This window comes from Kryptolebias marmoratus, linkage group LG23 (genome assembly GCF_001649575.2).
Source record: "Kryptolebias marmoratus isolate JLee-2015 linkage group LG23, ASM164957v2, whole genome shotgun sequence".
NCBI classification, from domain to species: Eukaryota; Metazoa; Chordata; class Actinopteri; order Cyprinodontiformes; family Rivulidae; genus Kryptolebias; species Kryptolebias marmoratus.
The window spans coordinates 15169614-15185952 of NC_051452.1; the positions used below are offsets into that span (position 1 = coordinate 15169614).

At 37.8% G+C, this 16339-nt stretch overlaps 1 protein-coding gene across 1 annotated transcript in view; it reads left to right on the forward strand.

Annotated features, from left to right (window-relative positions):
• The window catches only part of stk24b (serine/threonine kinase 24b (STE20 homolog, yeast)), a 34701-nt gene that overhangs the window by 14960 nt on the left and 3402 nt on the right, over window positions 1–16339 (forward strand). The window contains exons 2-10 of the mRNA XM_017426853.3: window positions 4646–4876; window positions 6749–6805; window positions 7361–7469; window positions 7717–7874; window positions 12368–12553; window positions 12633–12781; window positions 12959–13082; window positions 13193–13261; window positions 16146–16282. Of these exons, the coding sequence (XP_017282342.1) occupies window positions 4646–4876; window positions 6749–6805; window positions 7361–7469; window positions 7717–7874; window positions 12368–12553; window positions 12633–12781; window positions 12959–13082; window positions 13193–13261; window positions 16146–16282 (1220 nt within the window). The remainder of the gene's footprint in view (window positions 1–4645; window positions 4877–6748; window positions 6806–7360; window positions 7470–7716; window positions 7875–12367; window positions 12554–12632; window positions 12782–12958; window positions 13083–13192; window positions 13262–16145; window positions 16283–16339) is intronic.

Consider the following 16339-nt stretch of genomic DNA (forward strand, 5'->3'; position numbering starts at 1 on the left):
TTATATATGTCCCATAGTACATGTGTTGTACCGAGTGAATCGACTGAAAGGGAACGTAATGTTATGCATATAACTACTGTTCCCTGAAGGAGAGGAACGAGGTACAACACATGGCTGCCCCGCTGCTCAGCTGGGCTTGGTGAAGAGCGGCTATTGAACTGAGGAATGACTGTGATGACGGACGGTTACATAGTGCAGGCGGGGCGTGTCACTTGTCGTCATCACGTCATTTGCCTAAAGGCGTGATTAAAGGTGTCTTCAGCCAGGACACGCGGGAGCGTGATATCCCATAGTACATATGTTGTACCTCGTTCCTCTCCTTCAGGGAACAGTAGTTATATGCATAACATTACGATTCACACAGAAAAATATGTGTTGTCTTTCCCCGTCTCACAAAAACAAGTTATCTAAGTAGAAATATAAATGTTCACAAAGCATTCCCAGTTTCCCCGTTTTTCACAAAAACAAGTTATAAAAAATTTATCCCTTCAGTTGGACAAGTGGTGTCTGGTTTCTTCCAGACAATAAGTTTAGAATCAAGGCCAAACATTTCATCTTAGTTTTATCAGACCAGAGAATCCTAATCCTCGCAGTCTTTCAAGCAGCTTTCAAGTGTTTTGCTCTCAGGAGGGGCTTCTGTTGAGTCCCAGTGCCCAGATCTGTGAAGGTTCTGCAGTCCTTGTTCTGGAACTTAGTCCCATTTCCATAGAAGATCTCTGAAGCTCAGTCAGAGTCATGATCAGGTTCTTGGTCACCTCCCTCACTAAGACCGTACTGCAGTGTGTCCAGGTGTCCAGCTCTTGGAAGTTCTGATTGTACCAAACTTCCTCTATTTGAGAATTATAGAGGCCTCTGAGTTTTTGGGAAGAAACAGTACAGCAGAAACTTTTTGTAGCTTTCCCCATTTCTGAGCCCTGCAGGCAGTTCCTTCGACGTTGTGGCTTGGATTTTGCTCTGATGTCCGTTTCTCTTCTTCTTGGTCTTGGTAGTCTACATGATTCATGTTTCTTCCAGGCTAAATCCTCTGACGTAACCCAGTCCTCTGAAGTCTTTTTTTTTTTTCCATTTTCTCTGTTGTCTCATGATTCGGAACAGTTCTAAGATTAAACAAGGATTCTCGTTAAGCTGCACTGAAGAGGATGTTTAATAGTTTCCATTTGCCCAAAGATGGTTCTTTTAATTGTAAAGGTTGCAGACCCCAGCCTTATCCTACGATTCTGGCCACAAAGACAATATTCCAGACCTGATAACTGAATAACAACCTGCAAACGTACTGACACTGATTGTCAGCTAAGAGTCTTTCTATAAAGAGGTGTGTGTTTTTTGTAAATCAGGTCCAATCAAAATCATTTACCACAGGTGGACTCCAATTAGTGAAGAAACATCTCAGCAGTGATCAAGAAAAATTGGAAGAACCTGAGCTAAATGTCAGGTGCTGTTGAAAAAAGCTCTGAATACCTTGGAAAATTAGATAACTTTTTTATTTTTAATGAATAAATTATTTTTTTTTATAAAATTCAGTTTTCACCTTGTCATGGGGTCGTGAGTTTAACTTGATGAAGGAAAAAAATGTATTCAACTGTAAATTTCCAGAAACTTTCAATGGGTAGTTAAGTTGGGAAAATTCAGAAATATTCCAAATTCGAAACAGTCTATGGGATCTATTGAAATTTTTGAGAATTAACTGGAAATTGGAGGTAATTTCAACAAACTATATAATATCCAAACAAAAGTATGAACATTTTGTTTTGTCATGGTCAAATAATGGGTTTGGCCCAAAGCTGATGACAGTAACACTTTATTACGATGATGTCACTTATGATATTACTGTGTCGCAGCCATAAACATAATGCTAAACCAGCTGTCCGCACCTTGTCTTGTTGCTAGGAACTAAAGCCAGCAGGAACCAATTTCTGGAAAGCGGCCATGTTGTATTTTTGGAACCAGTGTTTGCGCACCAAAAATAGGGGATGTGGGCCCAAAATGTTCCCCTGCACACAATCATGGCGTTACCTGAGCTTTACTTTAAGCGTTAAATAACTGATTACAGTTAAATGTATCAGAAAAATAAATATTTGAACACACAGAAGCAAGGTAAGAACTATGTGAATCAACAGGAGTCAACTCCTGAAAACAAACTATCTGAGGTATATTTTATTTTTTTCAGCAAAAAATGACAAAGTAACAGGGTCTGATTACTTTCTGAAGCCACTGTACTTTTTTATTATTAATATTGTTATTACGCCATACTTTTCATTAGGATGTGTATTTTCTTGTATAAATGTTGCTGAGAAGACAAAAGTGTCCTTTTAAATTATGTAAAAGTCTGTTTTTGAATTTGAATCAGTCGTCTGCTTTAATTTTAGCTGCCTCAAAGTGGAGAAAATGAGCCTTTCTCTGCTCACAAGAGGTCATAAAAGGAAGTTGTTTTAGTCTGCGCTTGCCCTTGTGTTTTCCACATAACAGCCTCTGGAGAGTTAAGTCATTTTAGTTCACTTCCTGTGGCACTCTAGTTGTTTTTTTTTGTTTGTTTTTTTTATTCCACACTGATAAAAATGCCACAGAATGCTTTGACGGAAAAGTCAGAATGAACACATTTGAAGTGTTTTCTCTTTCAGATAACGATTACAGAGGTTCATGTCTGCACATCTGATTAGTTAGACTAATCAAGTACGGTGTGAGATTTCTATCTTTAACTTGTTACCTCAGTAATTACAAACGGGATCAGACATTTTTGGCAGTAAAAGGAGTTTGTTGCTGTAGACTTGTCATCATTGTTTCTCATCACAAATAGGGAACTAAAGAAGATGATCATTGAGAAAAATACAGCTATGAATAATGCATAGTGTTGTAAAGTTTAGGTCAATCCAATGTTATGCCATATGTTCCTTTCAAGACAGAAAATCAGTATTTGCAGTATTTGTGTTACTTTGAAATTTCTTGTCTTTTTTATTAATCACAGCTTTTAATTAAATAAACTTGGCACAAAAAGTAAGAACATTTTTGTTTGGTTGATTGTTTCTTTGTTGTAACTTCTTGGCAATAAATCTGATACTGAAGGAAAACTTGTATATTAAATGGTGTCACATTTGTTAGGAAAATCTATTTGTGGGTCGAGCAGCAGAGTTGAGTTTGTGAGTTGTGCCTGTAAAAAAAAAAAAAAAAAAAAAAAAAAAAAAAAAAAAATTTCCAAACAGCTCATTCTGCTATTCACCTTTGCTTGGTGTCATTTATTGGATGATTGAAGTTTGAAGAAACGAGGCATAATTATACAAACACTGGCCTCAGCAGCATGTGGAAGAACCATACACAGCCACAACAGCCTGGCTCCTCCTCCTCATGCTGCTCACCAGCTTGGTCCCATCCTGCTGTGGGATGGTATCCTGTTCTTCAACCAGTATTTGTCATCAGTCAGCCAGTGTGGTTGTGTTGGTCACTCTGGGACAAACAGCTGATCCTACAGGTGTTCAATGAGGTTCAGGTCAGGACTACAGGCAGGTCATTCCACCCTCTCTACGCCCAAATATCTGGAGGTAGTCTCTGATAAACCCCGCTCTGTGGGGGAGAGTGATGTCATCTTGGAGAACAGAGTCTGGTGTCAGACAGGGATTACCACTGGTGGCAGAGTCTCATCTTGTGGAATGTCCACTTCACACCTGTCCCTGCCCCCCCTGTTATAAGGAACTTGACCTTCTAATCAGAGACTGTACTCAGGTTTACTCCAAATAATGCTACAGCTTGGTTTTGGAGAACACCAGCTTGAAGTTTGCCTATGGTACAGGCCTGATCCAGATCAGTCAAACATGACATGCTTGGAGCAGACACCAGATGAGTGGTGTAGCAGGAGCCATGTTCACAGGTGCTGGCCTTCAGGTGCACCTGATGGTCAGCACATGTGGTACCAGAAGCTCAAAACAAGAGTCAACAGCAGAAGAAGCTGTTTGGCAGAGAAGATTTGGCAAGTTTTTCATGGATGTAACCCACATACTGAACTCTGCTGCTCAACCCACAAATGGATTTTTCTAAAGAATGTGACAACATTTAAGGAGAAATGAGCAGGTTTTCCAACAATATAAGATGTATTGCCAAGAAACATTATTAAAACAAAGAAATAATCAACCAAACACAAATTTTCTTACTTTTTGTGCTAAGTTTATTAGTTCAGGCATAAAGTACCAATGTAACACTTGGCATCAGGGAGCACAAAATGACGTGAACTTGCAGAAATGCTTTTTGCTGAAAAGGACAGTTTTTTATGTACAATAACAATGTAATACATATTTATATTATGTACTGCACTTTTACTTGATTTTTTGTTAGCTAATCCTTCCTGACATGACTAAACACTAAAGATCAAATTAGGTATTGAAAAGAGTTTAATATTAAATTCAGCAAACTGTTTCATTGAATTTCTTTGTTTTGCCTGCATGTTATCTGATTGTTACACTCTTTCCCTTTCATTCTCCTGATTCTGTTTTCTGTGTACATAAACAGAGGTGTTGCAATGAGTGAAATAATACAATCTGAAAGAATGGCACCATGCTGGTGTTTCCTTTTTACTCCCAACATTCAGTTCTTTTCAAACATTCTTTTTTTTTTNACGGCCCTCCAAGAACTCCCCCCCCCCCCTTCCTTCAACCACCAGAATGCCAGAGTGGACCCCGAGGAGCTGTTCACCAAGCTGGAGCGCATTGGAAAGGGTTCTTTTGGCGAAGTGTTTAAAGGCATCGACAATCGCACACAGAAAGTGGTGGCCATCAAGATCATAGACTTGGAGGAAGCAGAGGACGAGATCGAAGACATCCAGCAGGAGATCACTGTGTTGAGTCAGTGCGACAGCCCCTTTGTCACCAAGTATTATGGCTCATACCTGAAGGTAATCTTTGTTCCACATACGAACAGGGCCATAGACAATATGCACTGAAAGTTTTCAGCATCTTTATTTGTCATCAGATGTCCAAGTGGGGCAAACATGATGTGACAGAATATTCTTTCTTACAGATGCACCAATCAGAGTTTTTCAGGATATTTCCAAGTGATTGTTTTTCAAGGTTCCTTTGCAGTCCTGAAAAGTATTAAAGTGGTTTTTCGTATTTTCCAAGTTTAAATAAGCAAGTAAAATAGAAGATAGAGTTAGGAAAAACACTTATGTTTACAGAAAGAAAAAAGTGACATGTGAATGGTAAACAAACCCTAAAGCTCTTCATGTAATTAGTAAAATTTGAAATCGAGATGCACCCATTCTGGTTTTGTGGGCCGATACCAGTTTCTGATACTTGTACAGCTCTGACCTGCTGATACAGATATCTCTCAAAGAACTACAATTAATAGAATATAAAATATCAATCCATTCATCTTTTTTTTTACCCACTTTTCTGTTCAGGGTCACTGGGAGCTGGTGCTTATTTCCAGTGGTCATTGGGCGAAGAGCAGGGTACACAGAGTTTTGAAGCTGCAACCTTCTTTCTGTGAGGCAACAGCTCTTACCACTGGTTTACTATGCTGCCTTCACTACAATATATGTATTTTTTAATTTTCTGACTGAATGAAAAATTCTCCTTTTTTTTTGTATCAGTTTGATGCAGCTGCAGTTTTGCCTCTGGGGTTCAGAGTGTGGAAAGGTGCTTTAAAGTGTCCAATATTAAAGATGAATTAAACTGCTGAGTATGGGACTGACAGAAAGCTGCTCAACACATAGTTAACAATCATTTGGCTGCAGAAACTTGACATTTTTAACTTCAAAGATGATGGTGGTTGTTAACAAAGTAAAAATCAAATACAAAACAGACTTAAAGTTTTCAGACAAAGAAATAAATTTCAGTTCTCTCTGATGGCTGTGAAGAGGCAGTATTTAGTGAAGCAGATAGTTTGTAGTTTAAAATTTCTGTTTTATAGATACCCAGCAGTCAGTCATGAGCACTATTTCTCTAAATAATCTCAAGTTGACACTTTTAGCCTTAGTGTTTTATCAGAAATATTTTCCCTAATTTTTGGTTTAATTTAAAATTTGACTGTCTGTTCCCAATAAAATGTGTACAATAAAAACATTTTTTGAAAAGCAACACTGGGTAACTGAGCTGTTAATCTACAAATAACATAACCTCCTGTTTAAAATGTGCTGTTTGAAAGGAGACCTTTTATTTTAGGGCTGTGCAATATTAGAGGATATTACAATTGCAATACCATTGAATATTTAAATAGCAGTATCTGTTGCGATAAATCCACTCTCCATGTGTGAACTGTGAGCATCTAGGGGAGTGTGGGTCTAACTGTTTACCATATAATTATCTGAGCATACCATTTGTGTCTGCAGTTTTTTTGGAACCTTTGCTCATGTTAATTTTGTGATATATTTAAATTTTTATATTTTGTGTTAGTCACAAGTTAGCTATGTCCTAAAGCAAACTTATATCCCTGGTATCAATGCATTTTCCTAACAAATGTGGCAACAATTAAGATGAAATAAACAGTGCTCCAACAGTATAAGATTCGTGCCAAGATGCATTGTTGCAACAAAAAAATAATTAACCAAACACAAATTTTCTTACTTTTTGCACTATGTTTATAATTAACAGAATATAACATATAGACCCTGCAAAGACATTCTGCATGACTTTTTATTTTTGTTGTTGTTGATTTTTTCACAATATCATTCAGTGTAAAGAGGGCCTAAGCATTTTAATTTAGAGGCTTCACAAATGCTTCCAAACATTTAGTGGTTTATCTGTTTTTGTTATTTCTCTTGCAGGACACAAAGCTATGGATCATTATGGAGTATTTAGGTGGAGGCTCAGCCTTAGACTTGGTAAGTGATTTCTCTGAGTTCACACTTAAAGTTTGGGCAGAGTTGCACTGTTTCCTGGGTTTTATTAAACTTCTTTCCTTTTGTTGAGCACCTTAAGTTTTCTCACATTTTGTGTGAATTTGTGCATGGACTTTCTTCTCTCTTTGTGCTGCAGCTTTCTTCGTTTTATATCAAAAAGCAGGGCTGAAAGTTCAAACATTATCACAAATAGTTATGATAGTTATGAAATATGATTTTTTTGTTGTTGTTTTGAAGCGAACTGTGAGGAAAAAGTCCAAAAACAACCTGAAGCCACAAATCAATTTTAGTTTTCATAGTTTTTGGACAAAAAAAAGAGGCTTTGTTTTGGCAACAAACATGCTTTGCTACACAGAATGAATTTACTGATCGAATGTGTTCTTGGTTGATTTTAGCTTAATTTGTCAAATCTTGCATATTTTACCGGGGAATTTTTTAGAGTTTATTCTTGTCTTAAAATATTTAATGTTTTGCTTCAACTCTAGATGATCAGCTCATAGCCACAGCTTACAACTTTTGTTTGTTTTTCTTTCAAAGATGGAGCCTGGAGCGCTGGATGAGACCCAAATTGCCACAATCCTTAGAGAAATCCTGAAGGGCCTGGAGTACCTGCACTCTGAGAAGAAGATCCACAGGGATATCAAAGGTATCTGACTGGCTGCATTCAACATTCAAGGAGCGTAAACACACATATCACATCACACGTTAATGGTATTGACTTCCACTTAATGCTCCATTTATTATATAGTTTGTATTTCAGCAGGGAGTTGTGTTGACTGTTTAATCAATAATTGAGATAAGTGGCTTTGACAGAGGTTTCTGAAGATGTGGAGAGTTTTTCATGTTTGTTTTTCTGGATCACATTAACCTGATCCCTCCCTTTTCGCCCACAGCTGCCAATGTGCTGCTGTCCGAGCAGGGAGAGGTGAAGCTGGCAGACTTCGGTGTGGCCGGCCAGCTGACAGACACTCAGATCAAACGTAACACCTTTGTGGGGACGCCCTTCTGGATGGCCCCAGAGGTCATTAAACAGTCGGCATATGACTCAAAGGTAAGCTCAAAGGAATGTGTTTGCCTTTACACCCTGAGGTGCATTATTTTGGTAAAATTGGATCTAATTTTCTTCTTGGAACAAGTTGTAGAAAGATATGCAGAGTCAGTGTTACAGCTCCATGTTTGATATTTTCACAACTTCTTACTCCTATTTGTAGGACTAGGTGCTACATCTGAGTGGTAGCATCTAGTCCTACCCCTACATTTTAACCTTGTGATTTCAACATCAACCACAAGGATCAGCGTTCAAAGACGTCTTGAATCTTCTCAGACCACTTTCATTCTGATAAAAGTAAAACTTCTAAAATATAACAGTTATATTAAATCAGTGGTTCCCAAAGTGGGAAGCAGTATGGATGAATGAAAAAACAAAACAGTTACAAAAGTGTTTCACTGTAAAGATGGTTTGTAGTTTGTTACAATCCGAAGTGTTGATTTTTTTATTTTTATTTTTTATTTTTGGGGGGGGAGGGTTATTGTAATCCATAGGGGGCCCCAGAAGAAAATCTTTGGGAACCACTGTATTAAATAATGAAAGAGCATAATTGTATGTATGCTAGAAATACCAGTTTCATGAGTTAAAACATATCTACTGTAGATAATTCAGTTATTCTATGTGCTAAACCCCAAAGCTAATGTTACGGTTAAAGAATTAAATTAAAAGTTAAAGAGTTTTGTCAGTAATCTAACAGATAGCACAACAATAGAAATTGTTATGGTTGAATGATTCATTAACACACTGTCATCATTATCATGTATTTATAAAGCGCTTTAAAAACTGTTGACAAGGTATGCTTACATGCACATATCTGATATTTATTATCTACCCTGATAAAAAAATCAGGACACTCATCAGAACTTTGTTATTAACACGGAGAGTTCAAACATCCTTTATAAATCCGTTGAAACACTGATTGTATGAATTCATTGCTTTTAGGCCACGTAGCTCCTACATGGTGTAGGCACTCTTTGTGTACACTAAATAATTAACAATCTTGTAGTACGAGATGGGTGGCAAGTTGTCAAGCTTGTCCGACATTCCTCTTTTTTACCTCTTCCGTTTCAGTCCTGACAGTAGCAGTCTTCTGCTTGTATCTTTCCTTGGCACATTGGTCAAGAGTCACTAAATACCCAGATTTATTTTGCTTTGAAGCCATCGTTGTCTTGCGCTTACAAGACAACAACAATTTTGCCAACATGGCAAAAATATTGTGTTGCACTCTTCCAGCCGAGACTTGTGTTAACTATGTATAGAAATCCACTGTTCTGTGGTAATTATGTTGTGCAACAGTAATAACACAGCACACATAGGGTTGCAAAGGAGCAAAAAAATTCTTGCCAATTTTTGGAAAATTCCAGAAACTTCCCATTGGAAGTTCACCTGGGGAATTTTGGAAATATTCTTTAGTGGACATATTTCCTGGATATTAAAAGAATTAACTGGAAATTGGGGGTAATTTAAACAATGTCATATCTAAACAAAAATATAAACATTTTGTTTTGTCATAAGCAAATGATGCGTATGACCCTAAGTTTATGTGGAGATAAAACCCAGAGCATATGTACAAACTGTACCCAAGTTCAACGCTGGTTGCTGGGAGACAGAAAATATAGGAAGTTTTTCCTGCTGCAGCTTGAATGCTAAAAGACACTTAAGGAATCATAAAAATAATCACACTGTTGGTGGAAACACAACTACGAACTCCAGAGTTTGTTTAATTCTCCTATTGTACTGAACCGTGACCCTTATACCAAGGTATGTACTGAACCATGACTTGAAGCTGAATTGAAATTAAATCTCAAAATATTAACTTTTCATGAATGTTATTCAGTCAAACACATCCACACAACATTCCAGGGACCCATTTTTCTGACCAAAAAACCTAAATAATTTGTTTTTAGCGTTTTAGTCAATAATTTCCAAAGTAGGGTGATTTGTGGGGTGGAGTTGCCGTCCTGGGTTCATGACGTGCGCTAGCCGGCTCCTAAAAGAAAACTCAAGAACAAAAAACGCCGCCACTGTCTGGTTCATTGTCATGACATTTGTACACAAAACTGCAAATCAATAACACAGGTAGGATAGAGCTAACAATGCTAACTCAAAGCTAACCTGATGCTAACCGGATGGTAACTCATAAACAACATGACCGCACTTCAGAGTAGCGTTTATGAACTCTCACGCCAGAGTAAACTAATCAACAGCAGGTTCAGACTATGACATTTGTTTAATCACATGGATTGTCTATATTTTTTCACCAATAACAAACTGTTCTGAATCACAAACTGATCTCAGGCTTTCAGCCTGTAAGCAGCTCAGACCTTTTAATGACAGTGCGCATTCACGTCACATCTGAAGTAAAAGCTTCTCTTTCTTGAATCGTCCTCTGTCACAATGTCCCCCTTCCCATTTGCATTTCTTTTAAAATTAAAATCAAAAATAGTTGGGACTGCTCCTGGCAAAAGGTCCTGTTTTTTTGGCGTGAAGCCAGTCCACCACACTGAGGGTCGGAGCAGTGCTTCTTTTTGAAATGGTCCGAACCAGAGTTCTGATAGTAATTCCTACATCGGAGTTTATGGATCCAAATCTGAGGACAGTTTTTATCTTTCAAGAAGCTAACAAATGAAACTCCAGTGGTGTTTTCTGGCCGGTTCGAACAATTAAGGGCAACCCATTGAACCATGTTGTACTGGTATTCATCCACTCACTGATGAATGGCTGAATGCTGTGAACCTCAACGGCTCAGCAGACGTCATGCATCAGAGGGGTCACGGAAAAAGCCAAAAACTCCCGAGTGGTTTCTTCAGTGTTTGGTAATTAAAAAAAGATGGTATAAGATAGATAGATAGATAGATAGATAGATAGATTGATAGATTTTTTTTTTTTTTTAATTTTATAATAAGCATATTTTATGATTTTCTTTCAACTGATGTTGGCTCCAAAACACTTCAGTTCAGCTTTAAGCACACTGTTACACCCCTATTACACAAATAAAAAAAACTACACCATAGAAGTAACTTTGGAACTAAAAGAATGATAAATATAACAATACCCAGGATTTCACTTTGAGGGACCACATTTTTGGTGTGCTTGTTAGAGTTTATTTGTCATCTTTTCTCATCTAGGCCTTTGAAAGTAAAAGCTTTAACAGCAGTTCTGTTCCAAATCCTTCGGTCCGAGGTGAGTGTGATACTGTGCACTCTGCTGTGTGAAATACATGATGGGCCTGCAGATGTGAAATACAAATGGGCCTACTTGTATACAGAAACAAGTCCTGAGTTCCTAATGCAGCAGCTCATGTGGTAATTCCTCAAAGAACCATTTGAACACAAGGAACAAACATACCAGGGTATTTAAATCATACAAAGTTTACAGCTCCACTAACACCCAGTGTGGAGCTTTTCCTCCCATGTTGGTCGTGTTCAGTTCAAAGACCACTGAGAACATGGGACGTTGTACACATATTCAATCAGAACATTCAAAAACACTTGTTTGTGATCAAACAGGTCATGCAGCTAAGTCTTTAGGAAACTAGAAAAAATCTAGCAAACACCTGACAAAACCTGAAAAACGTATCATCCTTCAGCTGATCATCAACTGTATGTTATATGGCAGGCAGTTTTATCATATAAGCAAAACTTTGAAAACTATTTTGGCAAGTCATTAGTATATTTATTCATTATCTGATATCAAGCTTCATTTTCTCAGTGGCACTCAGCTTGCTGAGATGTTTGAGTGTGTCACATTTTATTTATTTTATATTTTCACATTGGGAGATGTTATTCAGTTTGTTTTTTATTTTGCTTGAAGTTTGGGTCCAAGTAATTGAAGAAAACACTCCTTAGTTTTTGTTATATTGTATATTTAGTAATACTTTCTGAAGAGATGTCTTTCTAGAGTTTATCAAACTTTCTGTTTGACAAATATAGCTTGAGTTACTCTACACATCAGATGGGATACAAAAAAAGGCAGTCACGTATGATTATTTATTTATTTATTTTTTGATTGTGAATTTATCAGTTCCTAAAAAATCTTAAACTGCTGTACAAGACCTCGTGCCTTTGACCCTTCCTATTAACAGAGGTGGTCTTTTTTGTCTTTGCTTTTGTGAGAGTTATCTCTTTAAAAATAGTTGAATTTGGGGTTTTTTCTTTCATGTTGGTACTGTACTGAACGGTGACTTGGTGTATCACTACAAATTAGTGGTTATAAAGTGTAGTTTTGTGTAGTAACACAGGTGTTCTTTGTTAACGAAAATGGCAACAAACTAAAGAAAGTCACACAAGAGTGTTTAATACTATTTAATGTAATCTTTGACTCTCATATGTCACTTTTGAGAGTTTATTTTTTTAATTAAAAAAATGATAAAAATTAGGTCATAGTTTGACTAGACTTATTAAACATTTCAGTTTTAATGTAAAACCTGACACCTTGCAGCCATGGTACTTTTCTATAACATCCTGTGAGATTTCCGTGTCTGCTGTGTGTTGCAGGCTGATATCTGGTCACTGGGCATCACAGCTATCGAGCTGGCTAAAGGCGAGCCGCCCCACTCAGACCTCCATCCTATGAAGGTTTTATTCCTCATCCCAAAGAACAACCCGCCCACGCTGGAGGGCAACTACTGCAAACCACTCAAGGAGTTTGTCGAAGCCTGTCTCAACAAGGAGCCAAGTTTTGTATGTAGTCTTGTGTTTCTGAAGTTTGTTTTTGTTTATTTTGATGCATCGGCTTTATTTTTTTCCCTTCTCTCCACAGAGGCCGACTGCCAAAGAGCTGCTGAAGCATAAACTGATCGTCCGCTATGCGAAAAAGACGTCATACCTGACCGAGCTGGTGGACAAGTACAAGAGGTGGAAGGCAGAGCAGTCTAGAACTACGGAGTCCAGTTCTGACGAGTCTGACTCGTAAGTTTGTCACAGTCATCCTCAAAATTTGGATTCAGATCTCCTCCTTTTTTATTTCACCTCGTTTTTATTGCACATTTTAAGGTAACAGCTTTTTTTTTCCTGTCTCTGAAAATGAACACATTCAGCAGAGGCAGCTGTTCTGTGATACATTCTCTTTATTATGTGTTTGATCAGGGAGCCGGAAGGTCAAGCGTCAGGCGGGAATGACTTTGGCAGTGATGACTGGATCTTCACCATCAGAGAAAAAGACCCCAAGAAGCTTCAGAATGGGGAGGGACAGTCGGGGGGGACAGAGCAGGTCAGCCACTGCTGCAAAATGTTTTCAGATGTCCCCAAGGGCAAAGTACATACTAGTTTAATTTCCTCCCATTTCTGCTCTCGTTCTCATGTCTTCCTGCTTTCCGACAGACAAAAGACATTCCAAGAAGGCCTTATTCACAGAGCCTGGCCACAGTCATCTCTCCTGCATTATCCGAGGTAAGGATCTCCATCTGGGTCATCTTGATCATTCTCAGTGGTATTTAAACCTTGTCCAGACAGTAATGCAGTTTTTCCAAGACGATTTTTGGGTTTGATGTAAATCATCATAAACACCATACTGTTTGTAGAAATGTTTTCATCAGCATAGAAACACAGAAAATGACACAAGAACACAAGAAGACGATGCCCTCAGGTTCTAGGTCATGTTAGAGGCGGGACTATGACATCATTTTCAGCAGGTTTCAGCAGAGTTTTGGCTGTTTAGATGAAAATGCAAGGATATGATCTCAATTTTTTTTTTTACTTTATATCATGTTTTTAAAAGAATTCCATTTTGGTGCTCCTAAAACATTGTTTCTGTGTGGACACAAGACTAAAATCATTTTTAAAAAACTTTTACATAGTCAATAAAATTTGCTGTGTGGATGACACCAAAATCCAAATACTGTAACTGTAATGGAAATTTTCAAGCAACAAACTTAAAATTTGTTTTGAGTTGGATTAGGTGTTTTTTTTACTGGTTCAAATGTGTTCCGTGTACCTCAGAAGTTATAACTCTGATCTGGGAATGCCATCACACCAAATTAGAAAATTATTAGGATGTGATAAAAGTCAGCCAGTATCTCACTTGACTGAGGCTTGTTGGTGACCAGTTATCCCAGGGGAATCTCTGAAACATCTCGAAACCTTTGGAGGGGTTCTCAGTTTTCTCACCTGGGTCACAGAGGGTCACAGTCTTGTTGCTTGAATTTTGAACATGACCAAAAATTTTGTGCACTAAATTTTCTTTCAAAATAATCCATGATTGACAACAATTGGCTGAGCAGAACAGTTAGCTGATCGGAAACACACAATTCAGTGAGACTGCTGCTGAAAATTTGCTGATTTTTTTTTGAGCAATTTTCCTACAATTTTTAGTTGCCAACGCGTCTCCAACAGTAAGCCCAGTGAGGTACTACCTTTACTATTATTAAAAATAAAAGCTGAAAACTGTTCCTCAATATTCTGTTCTTTCAAACACTGCAGCAGCATGATTCTTAGTGGATAATGTGTGTGATAGATTTAAGGTCAGTGCTTATGAAGAATCTCTAACTTTTTTGCCTGAAATTCGAACTTTGCGGGGTCATTTCATTTCATATCTTTTTATTTGGATCTCCAAAATTCTTGGTTCCAAGCACAAAAAGAAGGCACCACTGAGTGAGATTAATACAGCCTCAGATAAACAACGGCACGTGACGCCAGGTTCGTTATTTATTCAACATAAACTAAGATTAAGAAACTAAGCTTCCAATCAATTTGAAAATGTCCTGGTATGTAGAACCCTAATTGAAACAGGGTCTACTGTCTTTTTATTGTGCCTTCACTTTATAGGCCAGCTTTGCTTATATTCTGTAGATCAGGATAGTTCAGTCAGAATTTCTATAAACTACATTTTCCATCTCCAAATGTATTATTCATGACCCAACATAGGACAGTGGCTTGAAATGTGACTAGTTTTTATGCTTCAAAGTCAGAGGAGACTGTTGGGCCTTGAGGGTTTTTATGTTTTAGGAGAGAAAAAGTTTACTGCAGATGAACCTTCACTGGTGCCTCCTCTGAACATTGTGGAGAAAATTGGATAACTACACATACCATAACATCCTTGTTGCTGGGGGAAAGAACATGTTTGAACACAACACCCATCAGATGCTCTGGGAATTATCCAGGATGACCACAGCTCCACCTGCTGGCCACTGGAGCAGGGTTGCTGGTAATCACACTTTTAGCTTCCTCATTTTCATCATCCATCTGTGACAATTATGTGGAATTCTGATTAGTCTTTACCCATTTACAGCAATTCTGTGTGAGAAATATAACAGCAATTGTGCATTTATTCCTATATTTTAGACCTATACAAAAAAGGCTTTGATTCTGAAAAAGTTGGGATTGTTGTGTGGAAGTTGTGTGTAAAATGTAAATAAAATCAGAATTCAATGATTTGTAAATCTTATAAACCCATATTTTATTCACAATAATTTATTCTAAACTTATCAAATGTTTAAACTAAACTATAAAATTGCATCTTTTTGTGGAGAAAATTAGGTAATTTTTAATCTGATGGTAGCAAAATATCTCAATATCCATGTTTCCTACTGTGTAGCATCCCCTCTTCTTTTACCAACAGTCTGTAAAAGAGAAGAGCAGCTGCTGAAGGTTTTGGAAATGAATGTTGTCCCATTCTTGTCTGTTGTAGGATTCTAGCTGTTCAACAGTCATGGGTCATCTTTGCTGGATTTTTTATTTCTTCTTAAACCAAATGTTTGCAGTTTGTGAAAGGTCTGGACTTTATGCTGGCCAGTTCAGCACCTGGACTCCTTTCTTACAAAGCCAGTCCATTTTATACCCAGTCCTCTGACTGACCTGTCGTCAGTTAATTTAATCCATTGCAATGGTTTAGCTTTGACTTGCTGAAATGTGCAAGGCATTCCCTGAAAAAGACATCTGGATGGAAGCAGATGTTGTTCTAAAACCTGCATATACATTTCTGAACTGATGGTGCTTTTCATGATGTATAAGCTGCCCATGTCATAGGCACTAATGCACCCCCATACCATCAGAGAGGCAGACTTGTGCAACCTTTTGTTGCCCCTGTCCCAACTTTTTAAGATGTGTTGTTGCCAAAAAGTTCTAAATTACCTTTTTTTTCTCCTTTTTAGTGAACATATCAAATATTTAAACTGTGTTCCATTATGAATAATATATGGGTTTACAAGTTTTTAAATCAGTACATTTTGTTTTTATTGACATTTTACACAGCGTCTCAACTTTTTCAGAATTGGTATTGTAATATTTCCATCATTAGTCTTCTTACACCTTTTCCTTTCTGCATCCCCTCCTGTAGTTGAAGGCTCGACAGGAGCAGGTGAATGGGAACCCCATGGTCCTGGATGAGCTAAGGGAGGCCATCCTCCTGGCTGAAGAGGCCTACCCTGGTATCTCCGACTCACTCGTGGCTCATATGGTGCACAGGCTCCAGAGGTAACATCTCCTTTCCATTTTGGGGACTTCTGCACCAAACAGGTTCTAGTGCTAATC